Here is a 13,680-nt window from a genome sequence, read left to right on the forward strand (position 1 = left end):
ATCAGCTTTCTCTATCAGTTCAAGTGAATTAAAATTATGGATCCCATTTAACATAAAATGGTGAAAGATCTTTTCAATTATTTTTATAGTCAGGTGAATCACTTTATTGATATTTAGCTACATAAAGAGCATCATATCAGTCACTGAAAACTCTGATAGAAGGAAAGACTTAAATCTACTCAATGTGACATCCTAACAGCAACATGTACAGAAAAAAAACTGGTAAACATGTTCAACTTACCCGGTTGCCATCAAAAAGGCAGAGTCGGATATGTCTACTGAGGACTTGTATACTAATACCAGGAAAAGGAATGCCTTTGCAGTTCCATAAAGTCATAACTAGGGCTATCCGAGTTGGTCTTGGTTGAATCTGAAATAGATAAAATAGGACCAACCATTAAAAATATTTGGAAAAAAGCATGTCATGCATAGAACATTGTTCAAAAGAACTTTATCTGTACAAGACAGCAGCAATCAGTGATCTTCACACTGGTCTTTGTATCACATATTCATTTAGCAACTATTTCACTTAATAACAAAGTCACTGAACTAGATTGCAGTTGTTAAATGAAGAGAGAGTGTACTTAAGAGCTACATAACAGATTTTTCAAACTGACAAAGATTCTCAAGTACCAATCACCAATTCTGAATATTTTCAATCTGTATCCCAATTTGGTCTTTCTCTAAATTCATTCGAGTTTTTCCTACTGCTTATCAACTTGATGATAAGCTTCCTCTTTGACTGGAAAGATAAGTTTAATTCTTAATTTTATTCATATGGTTATCCATAAAAAGAAACATACGTTCTTCCTAGGGCACATATAGTCTTAACAGATTTGTGCATTTATTTATTAAATTTAAATGCCACCCATCTCACTATGCATGACTAGTAGATTAAACTATCTGAGTACACTATGTCCCCAGCACTCACTTGGTCTAATCACTTTGTCAAAAAAAAAAAAAAAAAAAAGGAGTAAGATTTGTCTAGCAGGATCTATGTTTACAAACCTATACTAGCTTTTACTAATCACCTTTTTACTTTCTAAATGCATGCAAACCCACTACTTGACAATATTTTGTAGGATTTTCCTAGACATTAATGTCAAACTGATTGGTCTGTAGTTTGTTGGATTCACTTTTTTTCTTTTTTAAGGTCTGAAATGTTAGCTCTTCTCCAATCTTCTGGCACTTTCCCTATACTTCAGTTTGGCACTTTCCCTGTACTCCAATCCTCAAAGGCTGCAGTCTATGGCTCTGAGAACCAATCCACTCGTTCCTTTACAACCCTGGTCTATATTTCATCTGGCCCTGACAAGCTGAATTTATTCAGAGCAACCAGATGTTTTTTCACTACTTCCTAGTTTTGACCTTCATTTCTCTTCTATCCAACATGATGCAACTTCCGGTTGCAACTTTTAAAAGATTGAGTCACTTTTTCCTTTTGAAAAAAGACAGAGGCAAAATTGGAGTTAACCAGGCCAGCCTTCTCTCTGTTGTCCATCATCATGTTGCCATTCTTTCTATCAGCAGACTGACCATTTCCTTGACTTTCTCCTTGTTTTGCACGATGTCTATGGAAATTCTCAGTCATCCAGGTCATAGTTATCCCAAAGATGCTTTTTCACAAGGCAACTGGACTTTCGCTTGGATGAAAGCGAAACGTCTTCAAAAAAAACCAAGAAAGTCCAGTAGCCTTGTGAAAAAGCATCTTTGGGACCTTGTTTTGCACATTCATTCATTTGTTCATTGAATTTCTATGGCCACCCATCTCAGTAAATGACTTTGGGCAGCTTATAATTCAGACCTTATATACCAAAGAATTATTTTTGTTATTTTTTGCATTCATTTCAAGCTTAACTCAGACTTAGACTTCCTCACACCATCCTTAGATTTAGGTTATTTCTTGATACAGTTTTTGCTACATGTCCTTGTTTATATTTTTTTAAACTTATTCTGTGTGTTTATCAGAGAGTTCTCTATGCAAGCACATTGCTTCACCACTGTCTCCCATTTTTCTTTCTATCTGGTAGTGTTTGTATTTGGGCCTTTATTATCTCATTTTTCAGAGTCTCCCAATTTTCCTGAACTGTTTTCCCCTTTAGGATTTTCATGCATGGAATCTTTCATATTTATTCCCTTACTGGAAATGAGCTTTCCTAAAGTCTAGAATGCTAATGTGACTACCTTCAGTTCTCCCTGTCTGCAGTATGATGAATTGCAGGATCACATGGTCAACCTCTCCCGAAGTTCCTATAACTTCCACTTCCTCAAACTTTACATCCACATTAATAAGTGTTAAATCCAGTACAGCTAATTCCTTGGTTCCTTTCCCCACCCTTTGTATGATAAAGTCATCTGAAAGAACCTGTTGGATCTCCCATTTGCTACAGAGTTTGATTCCCAATTGATGGTAGGTAGTTGACACACACCATTACCACAGTTTATGTTTCATAGACATATTATGGCCACCTGATTTGTGATGAGTTCATCTATATGTTTGGCTGATTGGGTGATCCGTAGTACACACGTACAACAGTATCAATGTTTCTTTTTCCATATATTCACTCAGACATTTATGGCAGGCTTTTCATTTTTGGTGTCACAAATTTCCCTATAGTTATTTCTATATATGCCATCACCTTTCCCTTTTCTTGGGTCTGATTTTTTTGTCCTTCCAATATCCTTCCAGTACTTATATCCTTATATAATCTTCCAGTACTACATTCAAATTATGACTTCCATTCCACCAGGATTCCATAATATCAACAATGTTTGCCTGCTTGTACTAGAACTCCCTCTTTGTTCTCACTCCCTGTAAATTCAGGTAAAAGCATCTGAGTCCTTTAGTACTGCTTTGTAATGTTATTATATACTTTATGACAGTCTACCCAGACTTTTGCACCATTACACACAATTTCTTCATCATATGTTATCTTGAAGACACTAGCCTTTAGGTGCCTTCTTAAGAACAAGTACTTACACTGCCTTTTTCAGGGCTCCAAACTAGATCTTGGAAAGAAAGGTTGGAAGGTGTAAGCACTGGTTGTAGGAATGAAGATGCCTGAAATTGATTTCCTAGGGAAAAAAAATAGATAAACACATTAAATTGGGTTGATTTCCCTTCACCTTTTATGCTTACTGGGTACATAGTATTTGATAGGGTTTAATAGTTAGAATTTTCAAACGTGAAGCTATGCTTTTTTTAATTTATAAACTAAATAGCATGACTTGAATCACAGATAATAGCTTTTTTTAACAATGAAGCTGAGATCTGGAACCAAATTATGAGAAGGAATCTCATATCTCAATTACTTAACATATTTAGCTAACTGACATATATTTTCAAAGATGTTTTTATTTCATTCAGTTTATACTGTAAAATAGACACTTTAAACTATCTTGTTTTAATAGGAAGGAGGCATTTAAAATGCTGTTATATAATTTCTATCACTATGGCTGTCCAAAGTCTAAAGGGAATAATAATAAATCAATTCAAATAGCATTAAAGCCAACAATCTGTGATAACATTCTTTAATATCGTTATATAATATTTAATGTTGTCCTATCAAGTTTCAGTTCTCCTTAGAAGCATCAGACCTGATTTAGATTTAGTGGAATAATTTTGAAGACCTACCTTCATCCAAGAACTGTGCAAGAGTTGAAGGTCGAAATCCAGCAGGCACGGCTCCCATACTTGTCAGGGCATCTAAGGTATTATGCTGTTCATTTAGACAGATATTTTATTAAGGAAAGGCTTGTCTGAGTCAGTAGAATGGAAAAGATAGCAAAAAAAAAAAAAAAGTATTTAGAGCTTCATGAGCAAACTACGGTTGCTCGTGGAAATGTGGAGAAGGCAACCCACTTTATATTGTGGCATTAATTATCTCGATGTCCTGACCAATGTCACTCCACTCTGCTGCAGTTCCAGGGAAGATATCAAGATCTATCCAAGATTTGCTGATTTTCAATTTACTTCTGTTCCCAACAGTGGATATGGCAAAAGATACTCAGTGAGATGCCTGCTAAGGAGATAGCTTCTTCCATTCTGCCTGTGTTTTCTGCACCTGCTGCCCCATTTTCTTTTTCTAGTGCTATCCTTCTGTTTATTCTGCCCAGCCTCCAGATTGCTTTATTATCCTATTTTCATTCACTTTCCCAGGTAATTAATGAAGTTGTCCCATTTTCATTTTTTTTAAACATTTAATGAAATGTCTGCTGCTGAAAGTTTCAGCAATACTGTTCCAAGATCATGCTAGAAATTAGGATGGTAATTTACTCTGAGTAAATAAAGAAAAGATTGTGCTGCTAATATTTATTTCAGTGTAAATATTTTCAGCCTGCTCACTGCATTCCACAGTAGGAATAAAGTCAGATGTTTGCTCCTCAGTCAAAATCTTTTGACAAAACAAAGGTGATGCTTCAAATCATTACTGACATATAAACGTAACTTTGCAAAATACAAACTTACCTCTGTGAGGGCCTTTTTGACAGCACTCCAGTGAGAGTCTGTTCTGCAGACAGTACAAACATCAGGAAAAAAGTACAATCATACGTGAGCTTATGGGAAATATACAGACAAGCAAGTTAGCATTCAAATCAGATTGCGTTATGGGCCCAATTCAGAAGGCTCAATATGGTGTTAAAGCCTTAAACAGCTTGGGCCCAGAGCCCTTGAAGGAGTTCCTAATTCTGTACAGGTTTATTCCACACATTCCACACTTCAGTAAGACTTTTTTTGTAAGTCCCATCATGAATACATCTAAAACCAAGAACTAATTATTTTTTTATGGTGGGTCCCATATTATAGACAACTTTGGGAATAAGATTGAAGCTATGATTTTGGATGATTTTTTAAAAAATTTCTTACACATTGCATATAAAATTGTTTACAAACTGAGTAAGTTCTCATAATATACCAGTTGATGATGATGTATGTCTGTATTAAAGCCTACAGTCTACCTTTTCAGAATATTGGCTCCACCTGCTGTTTCATCTGCCACCTCAATGTCATCCTCTGTTTCCTCTTCACTTGGCTCTTCTTCCTTGTCTTTTGCCTACAAAAGACACTGATCAGCCAAACTGCATCCTTATTTTTGTAACGGAATAGATGTTCTGACAGCATGATGCAGAGTGTTAGCCTATAACGAGCCTGATACCTTTATTTAAAAAAATAATACTCCATCATAAACAGCAGAAGCTTCTAATGGACAAAGTGGGAAGAAGTACTTTTCACAAATTCCCCACACATCTAAAGCCCATCACACTACTTTTCAAACTGTTCTAGAGATTCCCGGATAAATCAGGAATAGATTGCTACCTGACAACCCGAACTAAATAAATTTTTCACCTTCATCATCACTGTTTCTTTTCTATCTAAAGTGGTTGATGCATCACTTTGTCCACTCAAAACCTAACATCCAGAATAGACAGTGCCCTATTATTACTTGTAAAAATCTGCAACTCTCTATTACTGTGTTGTGATAATTGCTGATTTTGAACTGATAAGATGGCATTTATTTATTTAACCCAGGCTAAGGTTCTTAGAATAGTACTCAGGCCATAAATATTTCTATAAATAACTACTATAGGTAAACAATTTCCAGCAAATCTTTGTAAATGGACCGATTACAGAAATACTGTCTTTCTTCCATATAGCCATGTTCAATCAACAGTAAAATTCAAATATAGGCAAGTTTTATTTCTATCAAAAAATATAGGTTTTACAGCAGGCTAAGGAAAAATATTTCACTTTTATACAGTGCAATGCTACCATTCTGCCATCTTACAAAAGAGCAGAGATATCAACAATAATTAAAACAGTTAAAACTGAATAGAAAGGGAAAACGCACACCAACCGTAAGATAGGTTTTAGGGACAAGACCTTTCTCCCCTTTCGAATTTTTAGCCAACCACCAACCATCAGGCTTTTTCTCAATGATAAGAAGAACTTCTTCTTTCTTCAATAATGAAAACAGAGAAAGTAAAAGAAGGTAAGTATATTAACACTGAAAATGTTTGAGCACTCCAATACAATGCACAGAACATATGGTGTATGTTTAAATGTTTGTTTAGTATCTAATGTGGTCATTATTCTCATTTTACCAACTGTTGCAAAATGTTACTAAAGATGCTAGAAACAGACATAAAAAGAAAGCCAAATTGTTTTGCAGATATTCTGAAGAAACAGGAAATCTAAAAGTTAATTTGAAGTCTAAAAATGTATGTTCCATTCAGCTTGATATAAATTATTTTCTTTAAGAATAAACATTTCAATCACATGAACACTGATAGATTTATATCACTGCACCTATACAAACCTGCTGTTCCACTTGGCCCCTCTGCTGCAATCTAAACCATACTTTAGACCAGGGATAGGCAACCTTGGCTCTTTTATGACTCGTGGACTTCAACTCCCAGAATTCCTGAGCCAGCCATGCTGGCTCAGGAATTCTGGGAGTTGAAGTTCACGAGTCATAAAAGAGCCAAAGTTGCCTATCCGCTTTAGACAATGCATACAGCCCAGGCCAAAGTTAGGGATAGCAATGATGGGTTGGTCTCAATTCTCCATGCTGCATTAAATGGTATGGGGCACAGATCACAACAAAGAAGATGGAGTAGAGGCAAACAAATGGAACTAGTGGACTCAAGAAATGCTAGATTTTACTTGCTTTAAATGTCAAATCCCCTTCTTGCTGTGCAGCAAAATCACCAAGAGCGATGAATTCTGTATTAAATGAAGTGTCTAGTTTACTTTCATCATCGTATTCATCATCCTCATCATCCTCGCTATCTTGCTCTTCTTCATCTTCATCATCATTTTGGGTACTTTCTCCTTCTTCCTCATTTTCTGTCTCTTCATCCTTCTGCTGTTCCTCTGGGCTGCCTTTCTTTTTCAAATTCCTAACAACAAAGAAATAAAAACAGAACTAACTGGTGTTTTGAAAATCATTTATTTTAATCAGTCCTTGGTTTGATTAATACATAGCTTGAATTGGCAGTACACAAATACAGGAAATAAATAATCAATGCTTCTGAATTTTTAGGAAAAAACAGGTTATATTGTGAATGCCCAAAGCAAAACTGATTTATTGAACATAATTTTATCTTATTCTTCTTAAAAATACCAAATGCATTACAAAAATCATTAAAAATATAATTTATAAACATATTTAAAAAAAATTAAAATGTATTATTTTTAAAATGTATAAATCAAAAATAATACAACATTTAGAAAATAAACTAAATGAAGCCAGCAATCCAAAAGAAAACAGGCATAGCTTTTCCCTATTCCTAAAAACTATAAAATCTGGCATTAAATGAGGTTAGGCAGCTTCCACAAAATAGAAGCAGGTATCAAAAAGATATGCACAATGCATTTTGAATGCATTTAAATTTCTAAACTGTCAAATATCTTAATTTTATGTTATAGGAAAGAAGATATCCATATTTGAAATCCATGCTGCATTTGCTTCCAATCTTTGTAAGAAACATTTATACTGGTTCTGAAACATGCCTATATTTAAATTTAAGCAGACTTGTAATAGTTGGCTATAACAAAAAAAAAAATCTCTTAAATTTACCTACATGTTGGAGTCTTTGACTACATTGTCCTGGTTAAGGACTGCAGCAAGTTTTTCCAATTGCTGAGAAAGCTTGAACAATTGCTTTTCTTCTTCTTCTTTTCTCTGATTATAATTTCCTACTGGTGCAGGCTCATCTGACTGTGAGATTAAAAAACACATCAGAATTTTGAGAAAATCCATATGCATATTAATATTTACCAAATTTTATAATCTGTTTATATTTATATCTTGTCATTTCTCTGGAAGCTCAAAGTAAACATGAACATTTCCCTTCATTTTAGTCTCAGAGCACCAATCCATTGAGATAGAAGGATCAAAAACATCCATGTGAGAGCCATGGTCAAGAGGGAGTTAAACTTGAATTTTTCCAATGTTAACCTCTGCATGATACTGGCTTCCAAATCACATTTAGGAAAGATGTGCTAGTTATTTATTAAATGTAAACATTCACATGGTTCTTTATGCTGAAAAAGAACACATTTGTTCTGGTGTAGGTTATTAGTATTATTTCTATTTAAAAATGGATTTAATTTAGAATGACAGAAATTCAGATAGCTAATATATATTGGAACCTGGAAAAAAGTAGCTTCTAATTTTGATACTACTTTAGCAAACAATATCTTGGAATCTTTCTTCTCTAATTTTTGGATAAGTATTCTACCTCTATTGGAAAATATATTCAGTGCCGTGATGTCTATAAAGATCAAAATCATGAAAGCCATGGTATTCCTGTAATACTTTATAGAAGCAAAAACTGGACTTTGAAAGATGGTAGGATGTTTTGAATTTTGGTGATGAAGAAGATTCCGGAGAATTCTGTGGACAGCAAAAAAATCAAACAAATCGATGACTGAATAAATCAACTCAGAGTTCTCACTCGAGGCACAAATGACCAGGCTCAAATTATCTGACTTTGTACACATTATGTGAAGACCAAACTCACTACAAAAGGCTCTAATGCTGAAAAAGATGAAATGAAAAAGATGATGATCAGCAACAAGGTGGATAGACTCAGGTACAGTAGCACTGAGTGCATCATTGGGAGATTTAAAGAACGTGTTAGAGATAGATTGCACTGGAGAAAATATGTGTGTGGTTAGTAGGAGTCAAAAATCACTTGCTGGAACATAATCAATCAATCAACTGTACCGCTAATATTTACTTTCTTTAAATTCTGAAGAGTTAAGGCATTTTCATCCACAGATTTCTTCAGCGCCGAACATCTATAAACAGAAAGACCATATTTAATATGCTGTCTACCAACCATCAAATATACTGACCCCAAAATATTATAAATAATACTCTGCTTAAATTTAATAAACAAGTTAATAATGCCAAGGTGAGCAGGTATGTTAATAGCATACTGCCATAATCAGAAATTCTTTATATATACATACCTCTAGAGAAGGAATAATATTGATGCTGAAAGCTATTAAAGCCTGTTACATTTGCCTAGTTGAAGAATAATTAAATGCCTCAGTTGCTCATTCTCCTGCAGAATCTCCATGACAAAAATCTACTTCAGGGTAACCAAAGATGAAGCAAAACCACCAGGTACATCCTGGCTGCTATCATTTTTGAAAAAAAATACTATAGTTCTTTGGCTTTGATCTTATCTAGAAAAACAAATTAATTCTTAAATAAAAATATACCCCTGGAAACATGTACTGTAGATAAATACTAACAAGTTTGTTCAAGGGAAAGGGGGATATTTGTTTTACGGTTTTTATCATTCTAAAATATAAGCTACCTGAATTCTTTGAAGTAACTAGCATATCATGAACAAATAATCCTGAATATTTTGTAAATTGGCCTTGAATCTACTTTCATAGTGAAAGCAATATAAAATGTTTTAAAAATTAATGATAACATATAGCAGTTAAAGTGAACCAACTCACCGCAAAGGAATGGTATATACTGAATGCTAACATTAAAATATAATGCATTTGAATGTGAAAAATCATGACATTAAAAGCTGCATATTAATTCACTGATACTCCACTGAAGAGCAGTTCCAAATATTTATATTCATGAGCACTCTTCAGTTTTTTATTTTGAGAAGGAAGGACTCACTGGAGAAGGGCTTAATGCTGGGAAAGATTGAGGGTAACAGAAGAAGGGGATGACAGAGAATGAGATGGCTGAATGGAGTCACTGAAGCAGTAGGTGTGAACTTAAATGGACTCCAGAAGATGGTAGAGGACAGGAAGACCTGGAGGAATGTTGTCCATGGGGTCGCAATGGGTCGGACACGACTTCGCAATTAACAACAACAAAATGAGACTAGACAAATAACATTCTATCACCTTTCATCTTTGAAGTAAAATACACAAGTAAAAACAAGTCTTCTTATTTTTGATAAATTTTCTTTCAAATAAAGAAGAAAAGTTTTAGTCTCAACTATTTTTAAATCACCTGTTTACATTTTAGTACCATATAAAATATTACATTTGCTTCTATCAAAACAATACTGTAGCTAAAATGTACATTACCTCTCATTAAGGCTTTTCTTTTTTTCAGAATCCAGAGCTTTCACAGTTTTGCTTTCTTGAAGCAAAGTTCCCACCTGAAATATTTTATAATTAAGACATAATTTGTTGAAAGAAAGCATTTGCACATACATTTAAGACCTTTATCTATATTGTATTTAGGATAAAAATCAACACTCCCAAAACAAGTTTCTCATATTCTCTAATATTCACACATATACACACATCATCTGGCCAATATTAATAATGTTCACTAGACCAATTACACTCCTAACTTCCCCTTTATTATAAACTTCAGAGTAGGAAATTCACTAAGTTTACAAATCTGTACTAAACATAGTTATCTAAATCTCATTAAGTTCTATGTATATGTAAATTCTTCTATACTGCCCTCTGCAGGACCTTGCTGCTTTAATCAGTCTGGCCCATTTGTTCTACTTTATGTGAGATGTAACAGTTGCACTAATGATATGAGAAATTTATGATATGAGAAATGTAACTGTGTTATCAGATGCAATTTTTAAAGATTAAGTATCTGTTTGAATATGTTTAAAATATAACATGGATTAACTAATTAATAAATATCAAATGGAATAGAGTCAAAAAATGAAAAAAATGGGGGATATAAATGAATTTTAGTTTGAGAGAGACATGTTTTTCCTTTTCTTTTTTCTTTTCTGAGTAGTACTGTATTTTTTTTATGATATGAGAAATGTAATTATTGGGAGGACTATCATGCGGGAAGTAGCTTAGATATTTAACTGTAAATATATATACACACAAAGCTGGTGAGAAGTGCAACACCACCCAGCCCCCAGCCTGCCGTTTCAGCAGGCAGCAGGGCGCTCTCCTCACAGCTCCAAGAGTCTGAGCCGGGCAGCGCAAAGCTGGCGAGAAGCTTGCTAGCTTCGCACCACCCAGCCCAGCCTCTCAGTGCTGTGAGGAGAGCGTCCCGCTGCCTGCCGAAACCGCGCAGGCTGAGGGCTGGGAGGCGTTGCACAGGTAACGTCAACTCTCATACTGCTTGCAACACCCCTCCCCCGGAGCCCACCAAGCCAGATATGTGAAGTAGGCAAGGGCCATTTGCTGGCCACTTCCAGGCGATGGTGCATTTCTTCATTCCTCAAGAACGGTGACACCTCCCCAGCTGCGTTTTTTGCCTGTTTTTCTCCCTCCCTCATTTCAAATATTTTCCCGCCACTCTGTTTTGAAGGAAGGAAGGAAGGAAGGAAGGAAGGAAGGAAGGAAGGAAGGAAGGAAGGAAGGAAGGAAGGAAGGAAGGAAATTGGAATGAGAGGGAGGGAAGGTCTAAGGCAGTGGTTCTCAACCTGTGGGTCGGGACCCCATTTGGGGTCGAACGACCATTTCACGGGGGTCGCCAAACAAGGCTGTCTGCCATTTTTCCCCCCTTTTCTTTGGCCACGCCCCTGGCACCCGGTGATGTATAAGTGGTTGGGGGGTCACCACAACATGGGGAACTATATTATGGGGTCACGGCATTAGAAAGGTTGAGAACCACTGGTCTAAGGGAAATCCTGCCTTAGTCCTGCCCTGCTGCCCTTTCACTATCTCCTTGCCCCCTCCTCCTGGCCTATTCTGGGGATCCCCCTCCTATTGCTAAAGATGCTTTCGTTACAAAGTCTCCATGCATGGAGAGAGAGTGGGCCTTCCTCTGACCCACTCACTTTGCCCTCCTGCACCCACCATGAGCAACCTGCCTAAGGAGAGAAAGCACAGCAGCAGCAGCCTTGAGGAGAGGGTAAGGGCAGCTGGGGGAAGTGAGGGTGAGCCAGATGCTGCGGGAGCTTGAGAGCCAGGCTGGGCATTTGACCTCTGCTGCCCAGGACTCCAGGCAGCCTGCACCACCGTCCAGCCCACCCACCCCCCGCATGGCCTGAGAAGGATGGTGAGGCTCCTCCAGTGGATCATGTCCTGGCGCTCGCTCCAGTCCTACCCCCCTCTGCCAGAGACCCTCGGATCTGCCCCAATCCTGCCTAGGCCCCCACAGGCACCCCTGATGTGAGCAACATCGAGCTGCCCACACCCACCCATTAGGCCACATCCACCCAATATGCCATGCCTGCCTGGCCACACCCACCCATCCTCCCCAGGGCAACCACAATGCTTATGTGGCCCTCAATGAAATTGAGTTTCTGACAACCCTGTTGTAAACCATCAAGTCTATTTTGCTAAACAGTCAAATCTCATTTTCCTAATTATTTCAGAACATTGGAACCTTTACTTGCTGTATTCACTCAGTTTCATTTTATAAATAAAAATGAAATACTGTATATTTTTAAAGTAAAAGATAAACACAACCCTATTAGCTTCTTTTTACAAACGTCCATTCCTGGCCTCAGGCTACCAATTACTTTTCTGTCAGCATTTGCATATCAACATTTTTCCATTGTTCTATATTTCATGAACTTTCTACTAAGGCTTATAGATTAATCTACTTGCTCTAGTTTACTGGCATATATAGTTAAAGCATATATAAAGCATATAAAGATAAAGCTCCTCATTGAGGGAGCTAGGTGGTTTAGAAATATGAAATGTGTGTATGAGTGTGTGTTATCATTTACTCAATTTTCCCTGTTGAACACAAGTTTATTTTAATAGAAATGGAAAACTTCTTTAACCTATTAGATTAGCTTTTTCATTGTTGCTAACAGTTTTTCTGAGAATGTCACTGGGAGAAATTACTTGTCTCTAACAACTCTTTTTTACCAAATAACTCTTACTAACTTTTACCAAATAATTCTTACTAAAATCATATGCTTATTTGCAGAATAGGATTACAATCTAGGATTACATTGAAAGACGGTTCAGTCAAGACAGTAAAATTTTGGATTTTGGCTCGCTAGGACTTAAGCATACATCTCCCTCTCCCTCGCCACTTTAAGATACACGTGCATCTTCTAACTTCAGAGTAGTTTTCTAGGGATTCACATATTCAACAATGAAAACGGAGGGATCACATTTGGGAAGCCATGTCAGATTTGCACTGAAACAAGCCCATACATGAGCTCCACCAAATGAGGTTTGGGGGATTTTTTTTTTTTCAATGAACCGCCACCCTCTAGTCTAGTGGGTCACAACCGTTGCGAAGCATTGGAAATTTGTCTTCTGCAATCCCAGCTCGCTCTCTCCCTCTCTCCGAGGAAGATAACGCCAAAAGATATTTTACCTGTTCCCGCAGCTCTCGGCCCCGACGCAACGCGCTCTGCAGTGGGCCCCTTCGGCTCCGACGGCTGGGCATTTGTATAGACATTGCCGAGGTTGCTTTGCGCAAATACAGCGGCCGCCACGGTCGCTAAGGAGACCAACCCTGTGGCGCTTAACTAACAACGTCATCAATCGGCGTTCCGAAGACCCAAAGCGCGATTTAGGAGAGAATCGCGCTAACGGCGCTACTCGTTTCTTCAGGTATCAAAGCTGAGGGAGCCGGATGTTCCCGGTTAAAGGGAACAGCTGAGGGGCAATTCCCAATTTTGCTGTGGTCTAGTAAGAAAAAGAATAGGCGATAAAATACCATTGTTCATTATATTTCTTGTAATTCGATGGTTTTAAGAATTCTTAACAGTCCCATCCGAATAGACGCCAAGAAT

At 36.9% G+C, this 13,680-nt stretch overlaps 1 protein-coding gene across 4 annotated transcripts in view; it reads right to left on the minus strand.

Annotated features, from left to right (window-relative positions):
- The window catches only part of NPHP1 (nephrocystin 1), a 37,688-nt gene extending 24,278 nt beyond the window's left edge, over positions 1 to 13,410 (minus strand). For 3 of the 4 annotated variants that reach the window (XR_005553897.1, XM_039320890.1, XM_039320889.1), the window contains exons 1-11: positions 13,260 to 13,410; positions 10,076 to 10,149; positions 8,746 to 8,806; positions 7,585 to 7,721; positions 6,669 to 6,900; positions 5,856 to 5,957; positions 4,960 to 5,054; positions 4,469 to 4,511; positions 3,635 to 3,719; positions 2,981 to 3,075; positions 242 to 370 (exon numbers count right to left, since the gene is read on the minus strand). Coding sequence is in view for 3 of the 4 variants with exons in the window: in XM_039320890.1 (XP_039176824.1) it covers positions 242 to 370; positions 2,981 to 3,075; positions 3,635 to 3,719; positions 4,469 to 4,511; positions 4,960 to 5,054; positions 5,856 to 5,957; positions 6,669 to 6,900; positions 7,585 to 7,721; positions 8,746 to 8,806; positions 10,076 to 10,149; positions 13,260 to 13,343 (1,137 nt within the window). In the remaining variant the exon portion in view is untranslated. Of the gene's footprint in view, positions 1 to 241; positions 371 to 2,980; positions 3,076 to 3,634; positions 3,720 to 4,468; positions 4,512 to 4,959; positions 5,055 to 5,855; positions 5,958 to 6,668; positions 6,901 to 7,584; positions 7,722 to 8,732; positions 8,807 to 10,075; positions 10,150 to 13,259 lie in introns of those variants that run through there. The other variant, XM_039320891.1, reaches the window with a different exon arrangement.
- Between the last annotated feature and the right edge of the window lie 270 nt (positions 13,411 to 13,680).

The sequence above is a fragment of the Crotalus tigris genome, unplaced genomic scaffold (genome assembly GCF_016545835.1).
Source record: "Crotalus tigris isolate CLP2741 ecotype Arizona unplaced genomic scaffold, ASM1654583v1 scf7180000023713.2527936, whole genome shotgun sequence".
NCBI classification, from domain to species: Eukaryota; Metazoa; Chordata; class Lepidosauria; order Squamata; family Viperidae; genus Crotalus; species Crotalus tigris.